We start from the raw sequence: 13,600 nt of genomic DNA on the forward strand, positions 1-13,600 counted from the left end.
TTGGGAAATGTAGCTTGAGTAGGTTGCAAATTAAAAATTAAGGAAGTGGTGGCCAAATCTACATTTTTCTTCAGGTAATTTGCTATCTATCAGACACATAATTTAGTTAGGCCTTGGAGTTTTTAAGTGTTTTGCACATAGATGCCTTACAGTTTCAAATTCCCCCTTTTGTCATCACAGATAACCACTGCCAAGTCTCATTCCAATGGATCTGGACAAGATATTTTAAAAATAGGAAAAATTGTCACCAATTGACAAATCTTTTTTTTGAGAATGTTTCCAAACTTGGCGATTCTTACTTTATTCCATTAATTGCTGCCTCTTGTGTAAGGGTCAGTAGCTACCCAAAGAACTTGAGATTCCAAACGGGCAAATCAGGAGACTTAAGCAGAGGCTTCCAAGTCATACAGAACTTTATTTGACCAATTGAAGTTGCTGGGTGGAACACTGGCAGCTGCTTTCAGAAGTGCCACACAGTGGTCAGTTAGGCACTTCTATTTATATACAGATAACCAATCACAAGGTGACACTTGTTGGCACACAGAATGTTAACCAATAATCTTTCGTTATTTTCCTGCTCTTTCCCCCGTCTCTGGGTCTGTGTACACGATCTTCCTGCCTTCACAAATGGCGTTCCTAATGCAAGTATAGTGTACAGAAGCAAAATGGCAGTCATTATATTAATAACAAGAATAACCTTTTGTTCAATCCCTATACTTGATACTACATTTAAACTGGAGGAATTTAATACCAAATAATAATCAGCATATTATGAATAATATATTTTTAATATTCTATCATTTAATATTCTATCATTCTATCATCCAAATTTAACAAGCATTATTTTTCAATTATAGTATTATAACTTTGTGAATTAAATCAGGATCACTTCCTTTGTATTGCAGCTGGGAGGCTGAACTTGAGAAGGTAAGATGTCAGCTGTACCTCCACTAACGATTTGCATTGTTTTGATAGCATTACCCAGTCATCACTAAAATTATTTAAAGAATGGTATCACTACTATTACTTTGGCACCATGATGTTTACATGACTGTAGAAGATGCTACAAGTCACTAGTGGAGAAATGGTTGAGCACTTTCTATTCACAGCTCATCTGCTTAGGCTCTATTTTAGACCAACTGTATGAATAATTGATAGGTGTGTGGAATAAATGTTTGCTGTCCCAATTAATAGTCAAAGTAGGTTTTAGCTTTAGCTAACTTCTAAAGAACATGTATTCCAGTTTGTTGTCTGCAAAAACAAAATCTGCACATTTCCAATTCTTTATTCAGATGTTACTGTCTTCAGTGGAGATCACTCCCAAAGAGTAAAGTGGAAAACACAGTACAATTAAATCTATGAAATGTTATTATTGCATCCTCAGTCTTCTGCTAGGGCAGAGGTCTGCAACCCGCGGCTCCGGAGCTGCATGCGGCTCTTTCAGCCATCTCCTGCGGCTCCCAGTCCTCTGCCATGTGCAGTCCAAAGAAAAAAAAAGGGGGACTAAAAAAGTTCAACCAATCAATTCAAATAGGGTATCTCACCTTGTCTCCACTCTTCAGTCAAACGCTGTTCTGCACATGCGCGCATATACGTGCATGCGCACAATTTTTTTTGCGGCTCCCAGTTTTTCCTTTTGTGAGGGAACCGGTTCTGAGTGGCTCTTTCACTGTTTCAGGCTGCTGACCCCTGTGCTAGAAAAAAGGAAATCTTATTTTGGAAGGTATGAAATCAAACTTGGAGTTTCCCGTATATGATTTGAATCTAGTTCAATGCATACCCCAGCCTTTAGCTCTGTAGATAGAAATTCTGTAAGATGGAGTAAAGGGACAATTGGTACTCATGAATGAACAACAATATTGGATCCTCAACTTTTATAAACTAAAAAGAGCTGGTCCTTATTCTTTCTATAAGGTACTATTATGCCCATTTTTAAGATAAGCTATATTCAAGGGTTTTTAGCCAATAAAGTAGTAGTTGTAGATATTTTTCATATATACTCTTTAGCAAAGGGATAACATTTTTTAAACTTTATATCTGATTATTTTTTTTAAAAAAGGAGAGAGAGAGAATATTTTGCTAATATTCTTTTTCCTGGGTTTCTTCCTCTTACTGAGCCATCTAAAGCCATCCACAGAAAAAATGGCCAGTACAGTAATCTCCTGATAATTTTTTTACCTCATTTATTTTTATGAGGAGGATTTGGAGCAACTAAGGAGCAGGGGCGGGGGCAAATATTGCAAGGCCCTCAGAGCATTTTAGCTACAGATGGAGGGGAGAAATTTCAGGAACCATAAAGAAGGAATCCCTGCCAATGAGCAATTGCTCTCCCTCAAATCCATAGAAGAGGCTGCAAAATGGTGTTGATCAGATTTCCAAGAGCATGAATTAAGCCAATATCCATATGTACCTAGGATAAACAAAAAAAACCTGATTGTGCATATCTTAAGATACAAAACTCAACCTTTTGTATATAAAGCATGTGATTTGAATCACACCATCGCAACACACCATTCCATTATTTCTTCTGCCCCCATAAGTGCTTCTGCCGAGAACTAATAGTTCAGCTTCTCAAGATCTGCAGAAACCGCACAGAATCTTAAGGAGATAGAAGAAAAACTCTATAAATTGCATTCCATGGGGGAAGAAAAGCATGGAAAGTCTAGCATTTCCTTGATTTGTTATTTGTCTGACCAGGAGAACCTCTTTCTCAGAACACTACCAAAGTTTCTTTTTTTTTTCATTAGTCCATCACTGATATCAAATTGTTTTAGACAAGTCTTCTTGGATTTTAACCATAGCTGAAAAAAAATGTTCTTGTTTCTCAGAATTCAAAAGGAAACAACAGACCTAAGGTATCATATCTCAAAGTTAGACATATCTATCCGGATAGCCCTTCTATTCATGCTGCTAAGTAACCAGTATTATTGAAATGATAAGTCATTTTTAATTAAAATGCAATCAGATACAGAAAATGCAATTTCAAACATGAACATGAAATTTCCAGAACATTTGTGAAGTTTACAACTCAAATAATGTAAGAATTATATTACCTCTAGTGATTTTTTTTAAAAAAGCTTATGAATAATGTGAAAGTGAGCTCCATATATACTTGCTAAAAAAAGAAAAAAGACAGCCCATATAGATTCATACTTGCAGAATAATTTTGTTTTGATCTTAATCAAAGAGACAGCTTAGCTCATGAAGAATGGTAAAAGCAAGAGTGCTTCTAATCACCCTCAAGACTATAAAACTTATTTGGTCTTTGATATGGTTGAGAGTTATAATTTGTGGTAATGATGTCATGAGTACTATCCTAAATGTCAGTTTGTTAACTTAAAGAATAAGTGGAGATCATATGACTTTCCCATCCCATTGCTCCTGATCAATACCATGAGCATAATCACTTTTAAAGTTGCTAGTATTGTTCAGCAATATCTGAAAAACAGTATGATCCTAAATCCTGGTAATATATATCTACTTTTTATCCAAATAGCTCCCAAAACACTTTATCATTGTAGAGAGTCAATCACGACCCTCAAGCTTATTTGCTAAAAGACATAATACCTAAAAAAATGGGAAAAGACAGTGAAGAAAAGGGTTTGTACAACAAAACCCAAATCACAAAGTTCTTGACAGCTAAGAAAAACAGTAGCATATTTTAGAGAAATTTATATAGAGTAATGCTATATAGGGCAATACAATTTTGTTCTCAGGTCCAAAACACACAATAAACTAATTATGGAACATTGGGGATGGCTGATAGATTAATAACAGATCCCACTTCCCCTCCTTCTCACCCTATTCTCTCCTCTCTCCCCATCTTTTTAGTTAGAGCATAGTAATTGGATCTTTATAGTATTTTATAATAATAATAGTAATAATAGTAATATAACAACAACAACATTAAAGGAAGATGTGATAACAACTTGACATGGGCATGGCTTAAGATGGGAACCATCAAGAAAGAAATGGAAGGCTTAATACTGGCTGCTCAAGAACAAGCACTACAAACTAATGCCATGAAAGCGAAGATACAAAAATCCACCGACAATCCAAATTGCTTTCTTTGCAACCACAAAGTTGAAACTGTTTCACATTTAATATGTGAGTACAGCAAAATTGCACAAACTGATTACAAAGCTAGATATGACCGAGTTGCTAAGCTAATCCACTGGGCATTATGTAAAAAATAGGACTTGCCTGTGTCCGAAAAGTCGTGGGAACATAGGATAGAAAAGGTTGTCGAGAATGAGAGTGTGAAGATCTTGCGGGACTTCTGAATACAGACAGATCGCCATTTGAAACACAACACACCAGATACCACAGTCGTAGAGAACCGAAGCGTACAGTTGATTGATATCGCTGTACCAGGAGATGCCAGAGTCAAAGAAAAAGAACTGGAAAAAATTACGAAATACCGCGACATGGCCATCGAAACTGCGCGATTATGGATGAAATGTGTAACAATGATACCCATTGTCATCAGGGCACTGGAAACAATGTTTAAAAACTTTGCAAAATACATCAAGAAATTGCAGCTTCCTGCAATACCTGCAGCAAAGCTACAAAAAACTGCACTACCGGTACTCGAAACATCTTATATTTTAAGGAGATACCTGGTTGATACCTAGGATGCTGGCAGCAACCCGTGTCAACCATTAGTGCCAGTCAATTTAAGTGTTCAGTTGACTCAGTTTCATGTTTAATGAATAAAAGTTGTTGTTATTATTATTATTATTATTATTATTATTATTATTATTATTATTATTATTATTATTATTTGGGGTCCCCAACCAGTTGGGTACCTTGGAGGTCACCTTGTCCAACTCTCTGCTCAGGCAGGAAACCCTATACCATTTCAGACAAATAGCTTGACTCCCTCTTCTTTGTGGCAACCCCTGAGATATTGGAACACTGCTATCATGTCACCCCTAGTCCTTCTCTTCATTAGACTAGACATACCCAATTCCAGCAACTGTTCCTTATATGTTTTAGCCTCCAGTCCCCTAATCATCTTTGTTGCTCTTCTCTGTACTCTATCTAGAGTCTCAACATCTTTTTTACATCGTGGTGACCAAAACTGGATGCAGTATTTCAAGTGCAGCCTTACCAAGGCATTGTAAAGTGGTATTAACACTTCAGGTGATCTTGATTCTATCCCTCTGTTAATGCAGCCTAGCACTGTGTTGGCTTTTTGGGCAGCTGCAGCACACTGCTACCTCATATTGAAGTGATTGTCCACTAGGATTCCAAGATCTAGGTTTTGTACAGTTTTTTTAATATTATAATCCACCCAGAATTAACCCATGGTAAGATGGGTGGCAATATATTTTATAAACAAATGAACAAATAAATATGGAAATATGGAAATAATTACGCCTTGAAAGAGTCTAATCTCAGCTGATCATATTCTAGAACCTGGGAATAACATTGGCAGGTCCTGATGGAATTGTTTCACAAAGGTGACGGAGTAAAGCAAAGATGTAGTCCTCCAGACAGAAAGAGGAAGGAATGTGAAACAATATCTCCAGGCCAATTCTTAACAGATACAGGGGGGTTGGGGGTGGGGTGTGTTTTTTTGGGTTTTTTGTTGTTGTTTCTTGGTGTTTCTTGATGGTTTTGTCTCAAGCCCGACATTAATATTTTTTATACAGGGATCTATACCAGTAACAAGGATCCCATTTCTCATGGGGGCGGGATGCTGAGGACCGTGTGCAGCACTCCCCTCTCCTCTAATCTTCTGGCTCACCAAGGCACCTCATCACTCCCCCAGCTCACCCGCTCACCTTTTGCTGGCACCATCCCATCCTCCTCCTCTTCCTCCGTCTCTACTACCCAGGTAAGGTCTTTAAACATCAGTCACTAACCATTTATGACATCTCTTAGGACTGAAGAGAGGCTTCATCTCTTCTCAAATTATTCATCATTTGAGAATTACTCATAAGACCACCCTACTCTTTCAGTGATTATGTATTTGTGTATGTTTATTTAAAAAAATATGAAACAGAAAATAACCATGCATAACTGATGAACTGTGTTTTATTAATAAAAAATAGATCATGAATGCTTCTCTTAAAGTAGGAATGATCAAGCTTTTCACGTTTGAGGGCTGCATCTCTTTCACTTACGTGGGTCCGGTGGGGGTAATGGAATATTATTATTGAAGAGTATCCGTACACATATGCTTAGTTAGTTAGGGGTAATAGTTGTGGTGCTAGGGTTAGAAACTAGAAGACCTAATCGTCCCAGAGGCACACAACCTGGAAACTTCAGGGCTAACCCAGCTCATAGGATTGAGGTGGAACCCTTATGTACACTTGTAAAAAAAACAAATATAGGATATAAATCTAGTAATTAAATAATTAATTATGTACCGAGCATGTCTTCCAGTGTCTAATAGCACCTATCCCACAAAATTCAGTGACAGTTTTTAAATTATACCACTAAATAAAGATATTATCTTAACAAGTTTCAAAAAAGAGGCTATTCAGGTAGATTGTTTCAGTTGTTATTCTATTGAATCAACTCTTTGGCCAGTGGCAGGTTTCAATTCCTGCAAATGCACTCCTCTATTAGGCTCCCACCTTTGACTGAAAGCATAGGTTCCTAATATTGTATCGCCTTCTAATGAAACATAAAGCAATATATGCATGTGATTATTCTTTGAAATGACTATCATCCTCCTCCTTCAGTGATATAGTCCAGACGATCCAGGGTGTGCTAGAGCTATTGCTTTTGGCTTTGCATTTACTAGCATGCATTTATTTGTACACATTTACTCCAGACAAAGGAAGATGGGCAGAGCCAAGTTTCGTCCCATATTTTTGGCTGAAAACCCCCCAAAATCTTTAAATAAACATTCATTTTAAAACAAAGTGAGCTTGTCTCCCTTAAGTAAAATGAGACTAATGTTTTGGATCCTTTCCAGACAATGTATCAACTGGCTACTTCTCTACTAAGAGATAATCCTTTCAGCATTATGGAGGACTTTTGGAAAAGCAGGAGAGAAGACACTGTTCTTAAAACACAATGATCACATTTTTCTTCTCCTCTTCGTCTTTTTCCATTTTCACAGGTCTTCTCATTGGCAGGATCCACGTTTAGCCTCCCTTCCTCACACATTTTTGGAAGTCCCCTCACCTCTGGACTGTCATTAAACCCTCTGCTCAGCCAATCTGAAAACAACAGAACAGGTACAGATTTTTTTTTTAAAAAAAGTTATATACAAGCATGGATTTCTTTAGAAAATGGCCTTCCAAAAATCAGCTCTATTTACATATTTACTTCTCTTTCCTGCTTCTGAGAAGATCCTGAGATCTTTAGAGCTGGTTAGCTTTCCATGTGTCAAAGCAAAGGCAATTGTGGGGGGAGGGGGGGGCAAGACAAATTTATTCTCTATTGGAAAACATACTTTACAAAGGACAAGTTCTCTGGCAACTCAGTGCAGCACACGGCAAACAATCTGATGTCCCCCATATATATATACATATACAGCTCAAAACTACTATGGTAGCCAAGCATCAGAAACATGACCTGAGGCTCCTAAGAAAGTCAATCCAGCAGGCCATGCTCAAGTGCCAGGAAAATGAGACATGTTGCAGGTTGACCGTGGTTGCACATGCTTGCCCTCTGCTGGCATATGAAACCAACAGCATCCCTCGAAACAGGTAGAGGTAAGCCTAGAGGTACACAATAAAACTGAGCTTTATAGGAAGAAGAGGTTTTCCATTTTAAAGCAGTATAAACATAGTAATAGTGTAAAATACTAATTACATAAATATTATATAAAGGTAAAGGTTCCCCCGCACATGCGTGCTAGTCCTTTCCAACTCTAGGGGCCGGTGCTCAACTCTGTTTCAAAGCCGAAGAGACAGCGCTTGTCTGAGGACGTCTCCATGGTCATGTGGCCGGCATGACTAGATGCCAAAGGCGCACAGAACGCTGTTACCTTCCCACCGTAGCGGTCCCTATTTTTCTACTTGCATTTTTATGTGCTTTCGAACTGCTAGGTTGGCAGAAGCTGGGACGAGTAACAGGCGCTCACTTTGTTACGCGGCACTCGGGATTCGACCTGCCAAACTGACGACCTTCTGATCGACAAGCTCAGCGTCCTAACCCACTGAGCCACCGTGTCCCTTATATATTATATATTATATATTCCTATGTAAATAAAGCTTGGAAAGAGGGAGATTTGGAGAAATACAATTTGTGGAGAGACACTTTCTGGAGCCATAATTTGACATATTCAGGTTATACAATTTTGTGGGATGCAGAGGTAAACACAATCAGGTAGCTCCTAAGGACTGTTCCTTGACATTTACCAACAGTAGCCAGAGCTAAATGGCTATATTATTCCTCTATCTCACTGCTTGTTCAGCTATCCTGTCTAAGCACATATGACATAAGATGTCATCAGTCTTGTGTTTTTCCTCTGGCAAGATGTACTGAAGGGATCAGAAAAAAGGCAGATAAATGATCGGGCATACCTTGACCATGCTGGCTGGAAATTATGGAAGTTGAAGTCCAATACATCTAGAGGGTACTTACAAAAGTATACTTACAAAAGTATAAATCTTTTGTAAGAACTGGAAAAGGGGAGGGGGGTACAATTGTCTAAGTTGAAACAAACAAAAAAAATCACTTCTTCTCTTTCCACTTCCAGAACCAGATTTGGAAGACTGTAATTTTGCCTGCCGAGGGTCATCACCCCAAGAAAGTCTTTCTTCCATGTAAGTTTATTTTTCCAAAAGCATATGTGGAAGGCAATCATGGAATGTCAAGGATAGGACAAGATCAGAAAGAGGGCTGTTTCACCTAATAGACTAGAGAGTAGAGAAAGCAATATCAGTTTACTTTAAAAATAGAAACTGGTTTTCCACATTTCTTCAAACCCTAATTTAGCCATCTGTCCATATGTGTTGGACTACCAGCCACTTGAATGTTCTTGTTTCTTGCCATAGAAATTTCCCTGACTCTTGTTAGCTTAGAACCTTTCTAAGTTAAATGCTCTCCACCCAACCCAGAGTCAGTAAAAAGCAATGAGGAAGCATAAAGCAAACCATTTGCTGTTGCCATTTTTATCAATTCCTATCCTGCCTGCACTGTATTTGTTCCAAGTCCATTCCTGAATGGTGTTGTCTCAATTTATGCATGTACTACTTGCTTGGTAAGTGAAGCAAGGTGATTCATTTTTCTCCTCTGACTTTTGTCACCACCCCATGCAATCATGTTCACCAGCCAGTAGGAAGAACATCCATTAGTTAGATTCTGGTTTTCCCCCTTGTATCTAAGCATATTACAAATAACAATCTCTTTATTCTTCCACTTCCCCATGACATTGCCTTTCTCTTGCCCTCAGCCCGAAAGAGGCTAAAAATGTTTTTAGCTATTATAAGGTAGTGCTTTTCCTCTTAAACCAGCAGCAACCTATAACAATGGCAAGGTGAGTAAAAAAAAAAGCTGATATGTTTCACCAACTATTTTGACAATGACTTAATCAGAAATTATGACAATAAAGAAATGTCATTTTTCCTATAATTCTTAGACTATACTATTTTTCCCCCTTCCACATTGGGAGCTTTTTGCAGCCCAACTATTAATTGACAGCTGGGGGGAGCAGTATAGTAAAGCAAGGAATTTTACCAGACAGTCCTCCTATATCACCAAATAGTTCACTTGTTTTGACTGCTGGTTTATTGCTCCAGAAAGAAACTGCTCTGAAAACAAGCCTGCTTAGACCAGAGATAAGCAGGGTGACTTAAGTCTCTGGCTTTACCACACAATACTCCACCTCACCTCATCTCACCTATCTGCTTTGCAGGAAGTTTTTTTTAAAAAAACTCCTTTTTACTAGATTTCAGCAAAAAATAAAAGGCAAAAAGACAAAAAAAAGAGCGATTAGGAAAAAGATTAAGGAAAAAGCAAAATCAGAACTTCTTTTTTTATCGAAAAGTTTTACAATACATTTTTTTTTAAAAAGACAAAACCCCTCCCAACCCCCTCCCCTCTCCCCAACCCTCCCCAACACCTCCATCCCTTCCCCCTCCCCCCTCCCCGACTTCCCAGAGCTCAATACAGGGTATAAAAATACAAGCAATCATAGTCTACCTTATGCAAACAACAATAAGATATTAAATCTATCGCACTTTAACTCTTATAAAATAACTACAAGCAATTTAAATATCACATCAATACTTATTCAAATGCTAGATGAAAATTTTTAGTCCCATATTTATTCTGGATATAATCAATCCATCTTCTCCACTCCACAATATATCTCTGTTGCGACTGGTCTTTCAAGTACGCTGAGATCTTTGCCATTTCCGCCAGATTGGAAACGTTTAAAATCCATTCTTCTATAGTCGGCCGTTCTTCCTTGTTCCAATATTGCGCTACTAAAAGTCTCGCTGCCGTAATTAAGTTCAACATCAACTTAGTGTCCACAACAGTAGTATCTGTAATAATGCCCAGTAAAAACAGTTGCGGACAAAACTTTATCCTTTTCTTGAATATCTTTTGCATGTTCCACCAAATTTTAATCCAAAAAGCTTTAACCTTTTTACAGGTCCACTATATATGAAAATACGTTGCATCTTCACCGCCACACCTCCAACATTTGGGCTGGCAGTTCGGATACATACTTGCTAATTTTTTAGGATCTAAGTGCCACCTATAAAACATTTTATAAAAGTTCTCTCTTAAGTTTTGAGCCTGCGTAAATTTTACATTTCTCACCCAAATCTTTTCCCAAGTATCCATTGTAATGACTTCTTGAAAATTCTGAGCCCACTTTATCATACAGTCTTTAACAAGTTCTGTCAAAATCAGAACTTCAAAGAGGGAAAGCAAAACAGGAAAGAAAAGGGGTGGAGGAGAATAATTTCCAACTTTCTTTAGTAGATATATATATTTTAATTTAATTTAATTTATTAATATTTCTATACTGCCCTTCTCCCGAAGGACTCAGGGCGGTGTACAGGGCAAGAATAAAACACAGAGATTTACAAAAGATAAAAGGTAATTAAATACATGCCCAATTAAAAATACAGTTAATACATACTAAAAAACCCCCAATAAAAATAGTAAAAAAAAAAACCCCACCAATCCCCCCTCAGGCCAGGCCGGCTTGCTCGAACAAGTATGTTTTCAGATCGCGGCGAAAGGAGCGAAGATCGGGCGCCGTCTGGAGCTCAACCGATAACTGGTTCCATAGCTCCGGGGCGCCCACAGAGAAGGATCTCCCCCTGGGGGCCACCAGTCGACATTCTCTGACCGGTGGCACCCTGAGGAGGCCCTCTCTGTGGGAACGCACAGGGCGGAGGGAAGTAGACGCCGGCAGCAGGTGTTCCCTAAGGTACTCTGGACCCCTGCCATGTAGGGCTTTAAACACCATTACTAGCACCTTGAATATATATATAAAATACATTAACCTCTTACTCTAAAATCAATAATAATACATAACATTTCTAGTCATAAACAGTTCTAATCATCGGATCCCAAAATTAAATTTTCATTTCTTTCAGCTTCTAGCAGGAATTCCAACAGTAGTTTCCAAGTGGAAATAAAGTTCAACGAAGTCTTTTCTTTAATAGAGTAGTCAGTTAATTAAAATCTCTTATCTCAGCAATACTGATTGGCTTATGACTTTCCACCAACTCATAACATTCACATACAATAGTGGGGAAATTACCAAACCCCAGGTTTTAACTTAATTGCGTAAGTAAAATCAGAACACCATTATCAGAGGCAAAGGAGAAAATTGGTACAGTCAGATCATAACCATATCATTAAGCGCTGGATTTATCATAAGGATGTGAGATACTAGTATGCTCAACACTTTTGTGGCTTGTTTACCAAGCTATGTTCACATTGCTTTCTGTGTACCCAATAACACCTCAACTGCAAGGATGGGGAGAAGATACATCTGAATATTTAGGGGAACTTTGTATTATCTGCAGTAGAACAGTAAATATTTCTGATTCTAAATCATTTGAAATAGCAAGTGTTTGATAAGTGCCCCGCTCTTACCTTAAATTAAAGAACATTTGAAGAACATTTGGAGGTAATCAGAGGTGAGTTTCCATTGGGATCTTCAGTTCAGTTATGGGTTTAAATTCTTTGCATATAAAAGTTTGTCTTTAGTACTAAGTTACATGTTGTGACTCTGAAAGCTTTAGTTAAATCTAGAATGGCTATATGTACTTTTCCTAAAAGATGTTGTAGTTTTATTGTCCTTGAATTCTTGAATTCTTGGGTGTGATTGTTTCTGTCTTTCCTGTATCACACATGCAAACACACACATACTTTCTTGTGGAAGAAGTGAGTGTAAATTTATCTTGGTAGCTGGAATTATCTATATTTTTTTTACTTCTGTAACCAGGAAATTTGCTATTGGAGAAGACTGCAGCATCTGGAGAATCATAGATATCAGTTAAAAGAAGAGGCCAAATTTATAGGCTTGTAGGCTGAGATAATTGAAATAAAGCAGCCTCAGATAATAATTAAGGACATTCTTGAAAGGAAGAGACAGGTAGCTTTTTTCTATGGCTGATAGTAATAAAATACCTGCAAACCCCATGCAGAATCAGCATTGTATACTTTATTCTCAGAATTTAGCTTTTCTGTGTCTCTGCCTTGACCCCCCCCCCAACTTTTGTGGCCTTCCAAACATATAGCAGCTACTATGAAACGAGGAAGAATATTGATTATTAATGATGCTTTGTCCTGCACCGTAACAGGTCTCCCATCAGCAGCCTCCCCACTCTCTTTGACCAGACTGTATCAACTAGCAGTGGACAGCTGGAAAATGTCCCCCAGGCCACACCAAACATTGAGCAGCTCCTGGAGAAACAGGGCAATGGAGAAGCTGGTGTCAATAGTGAGTTATGAAAGGGGTCAATGGGTTAAGGCAAGGATGTACGATTTTGTTGGTCTTTGGCCACATTTTTTAAAATTGTCTTTGAGGACTGGAAAAGATGTGGTGGATCAACCTAAGATTGTTATTGGATGGAGCAGAGACATGATTTTTCTGCCCTTTAGAAGAAACTTTCAGAGGTTTTGCAGGGACTTTTTCCCCAAACTCCACCAAGACAGAAAAATAGGCCTAATGTTGGGGAGTCTGACAGGGGCTAGGGAGTGAATTAGGCAATGCCTGTAATGCTGCAGAGCTTAAGGCCACAGTCCCACCAACCCATGAAAACAATAAACTAAAATTTTTGATCCTACTTATTACAGGGATGCTCTGGGTTTTTAAGAATGGGTAGTGGAAGGCTGCTTTTAGCTTGCACAGCACAACTGTGCCCTTGTGGTGAAGACTGAGGCAACCAAAGAGAGGCAAAGCCTTTGTCAAGTAAGCCTCTATAGTACCCTCCATTAATCTTGGCAGTGGGGCAACCTTCCCCATGACTGTTCCATCACAAGACAGAGGAAAATGGTAACTTGATGCAGTCCAGGAGATCGTCCTTAAAGAAAACAGTTTAAGATCATTCTTCCAAATATTAATGTGAATATTAATGGGTTAAGTCCTTTCTGACATTTGAGATGTTTTCTAGCAGTCATGGGAAGGAAGAAGGTGCTTAGTTTTGCTACAATTCCCATC

At 38.3% G+C, this 13,600-nt stretch overlaps 1 protein-coding gene across 4 annotated transcripts in view; it reads left to right on the forward strand.

The window, feature by feature from the left end:
• Positions 1-13,600, forward strand: part of MLLT6 (MLLT6, PHD finger containing) — a 139,962-nt gene that overhangs the window by 112,219 nt on the left and 14,143 nt on the right. For all 4 annotated transcript variants that reach the window (XR_014494094.1, XM_083376275.1, XM_083376274.1 and 1 more), the window contains exons 11-14: positions 5,658-5,842; positions 7,079-7,196; positions 8,666-8,732; positions 12,741-12,880. Coding sequence is in view for 3 of the 4 variants with exons in the window: in XM_083376275.1 (XP_083232401.1) it covers positions 5,658-5,842; positions 7,079-7,196; positions 8,666-8,732; positions 12,741-12,880 (510 nt within the window). In the remaining variant the exon portion in view is untranslated. The remainder of the gene's footprint in view (positions 1-5,657; positions 5,843-7,078; positions 7,197-8,665; positions 8,733-12,740; positions 12,881-13,600) is intronic.

Source organism: Vipera ursinii, assembly GCF_947247035.1.
Source record: "Vipera ursinii genome assembly, chromosome: Z".
NCBI lineage: Eukaryota > Metazoa > Chordata > Lepidosauria > Squamata > Viperidae > Vipera > Vipera ursinii.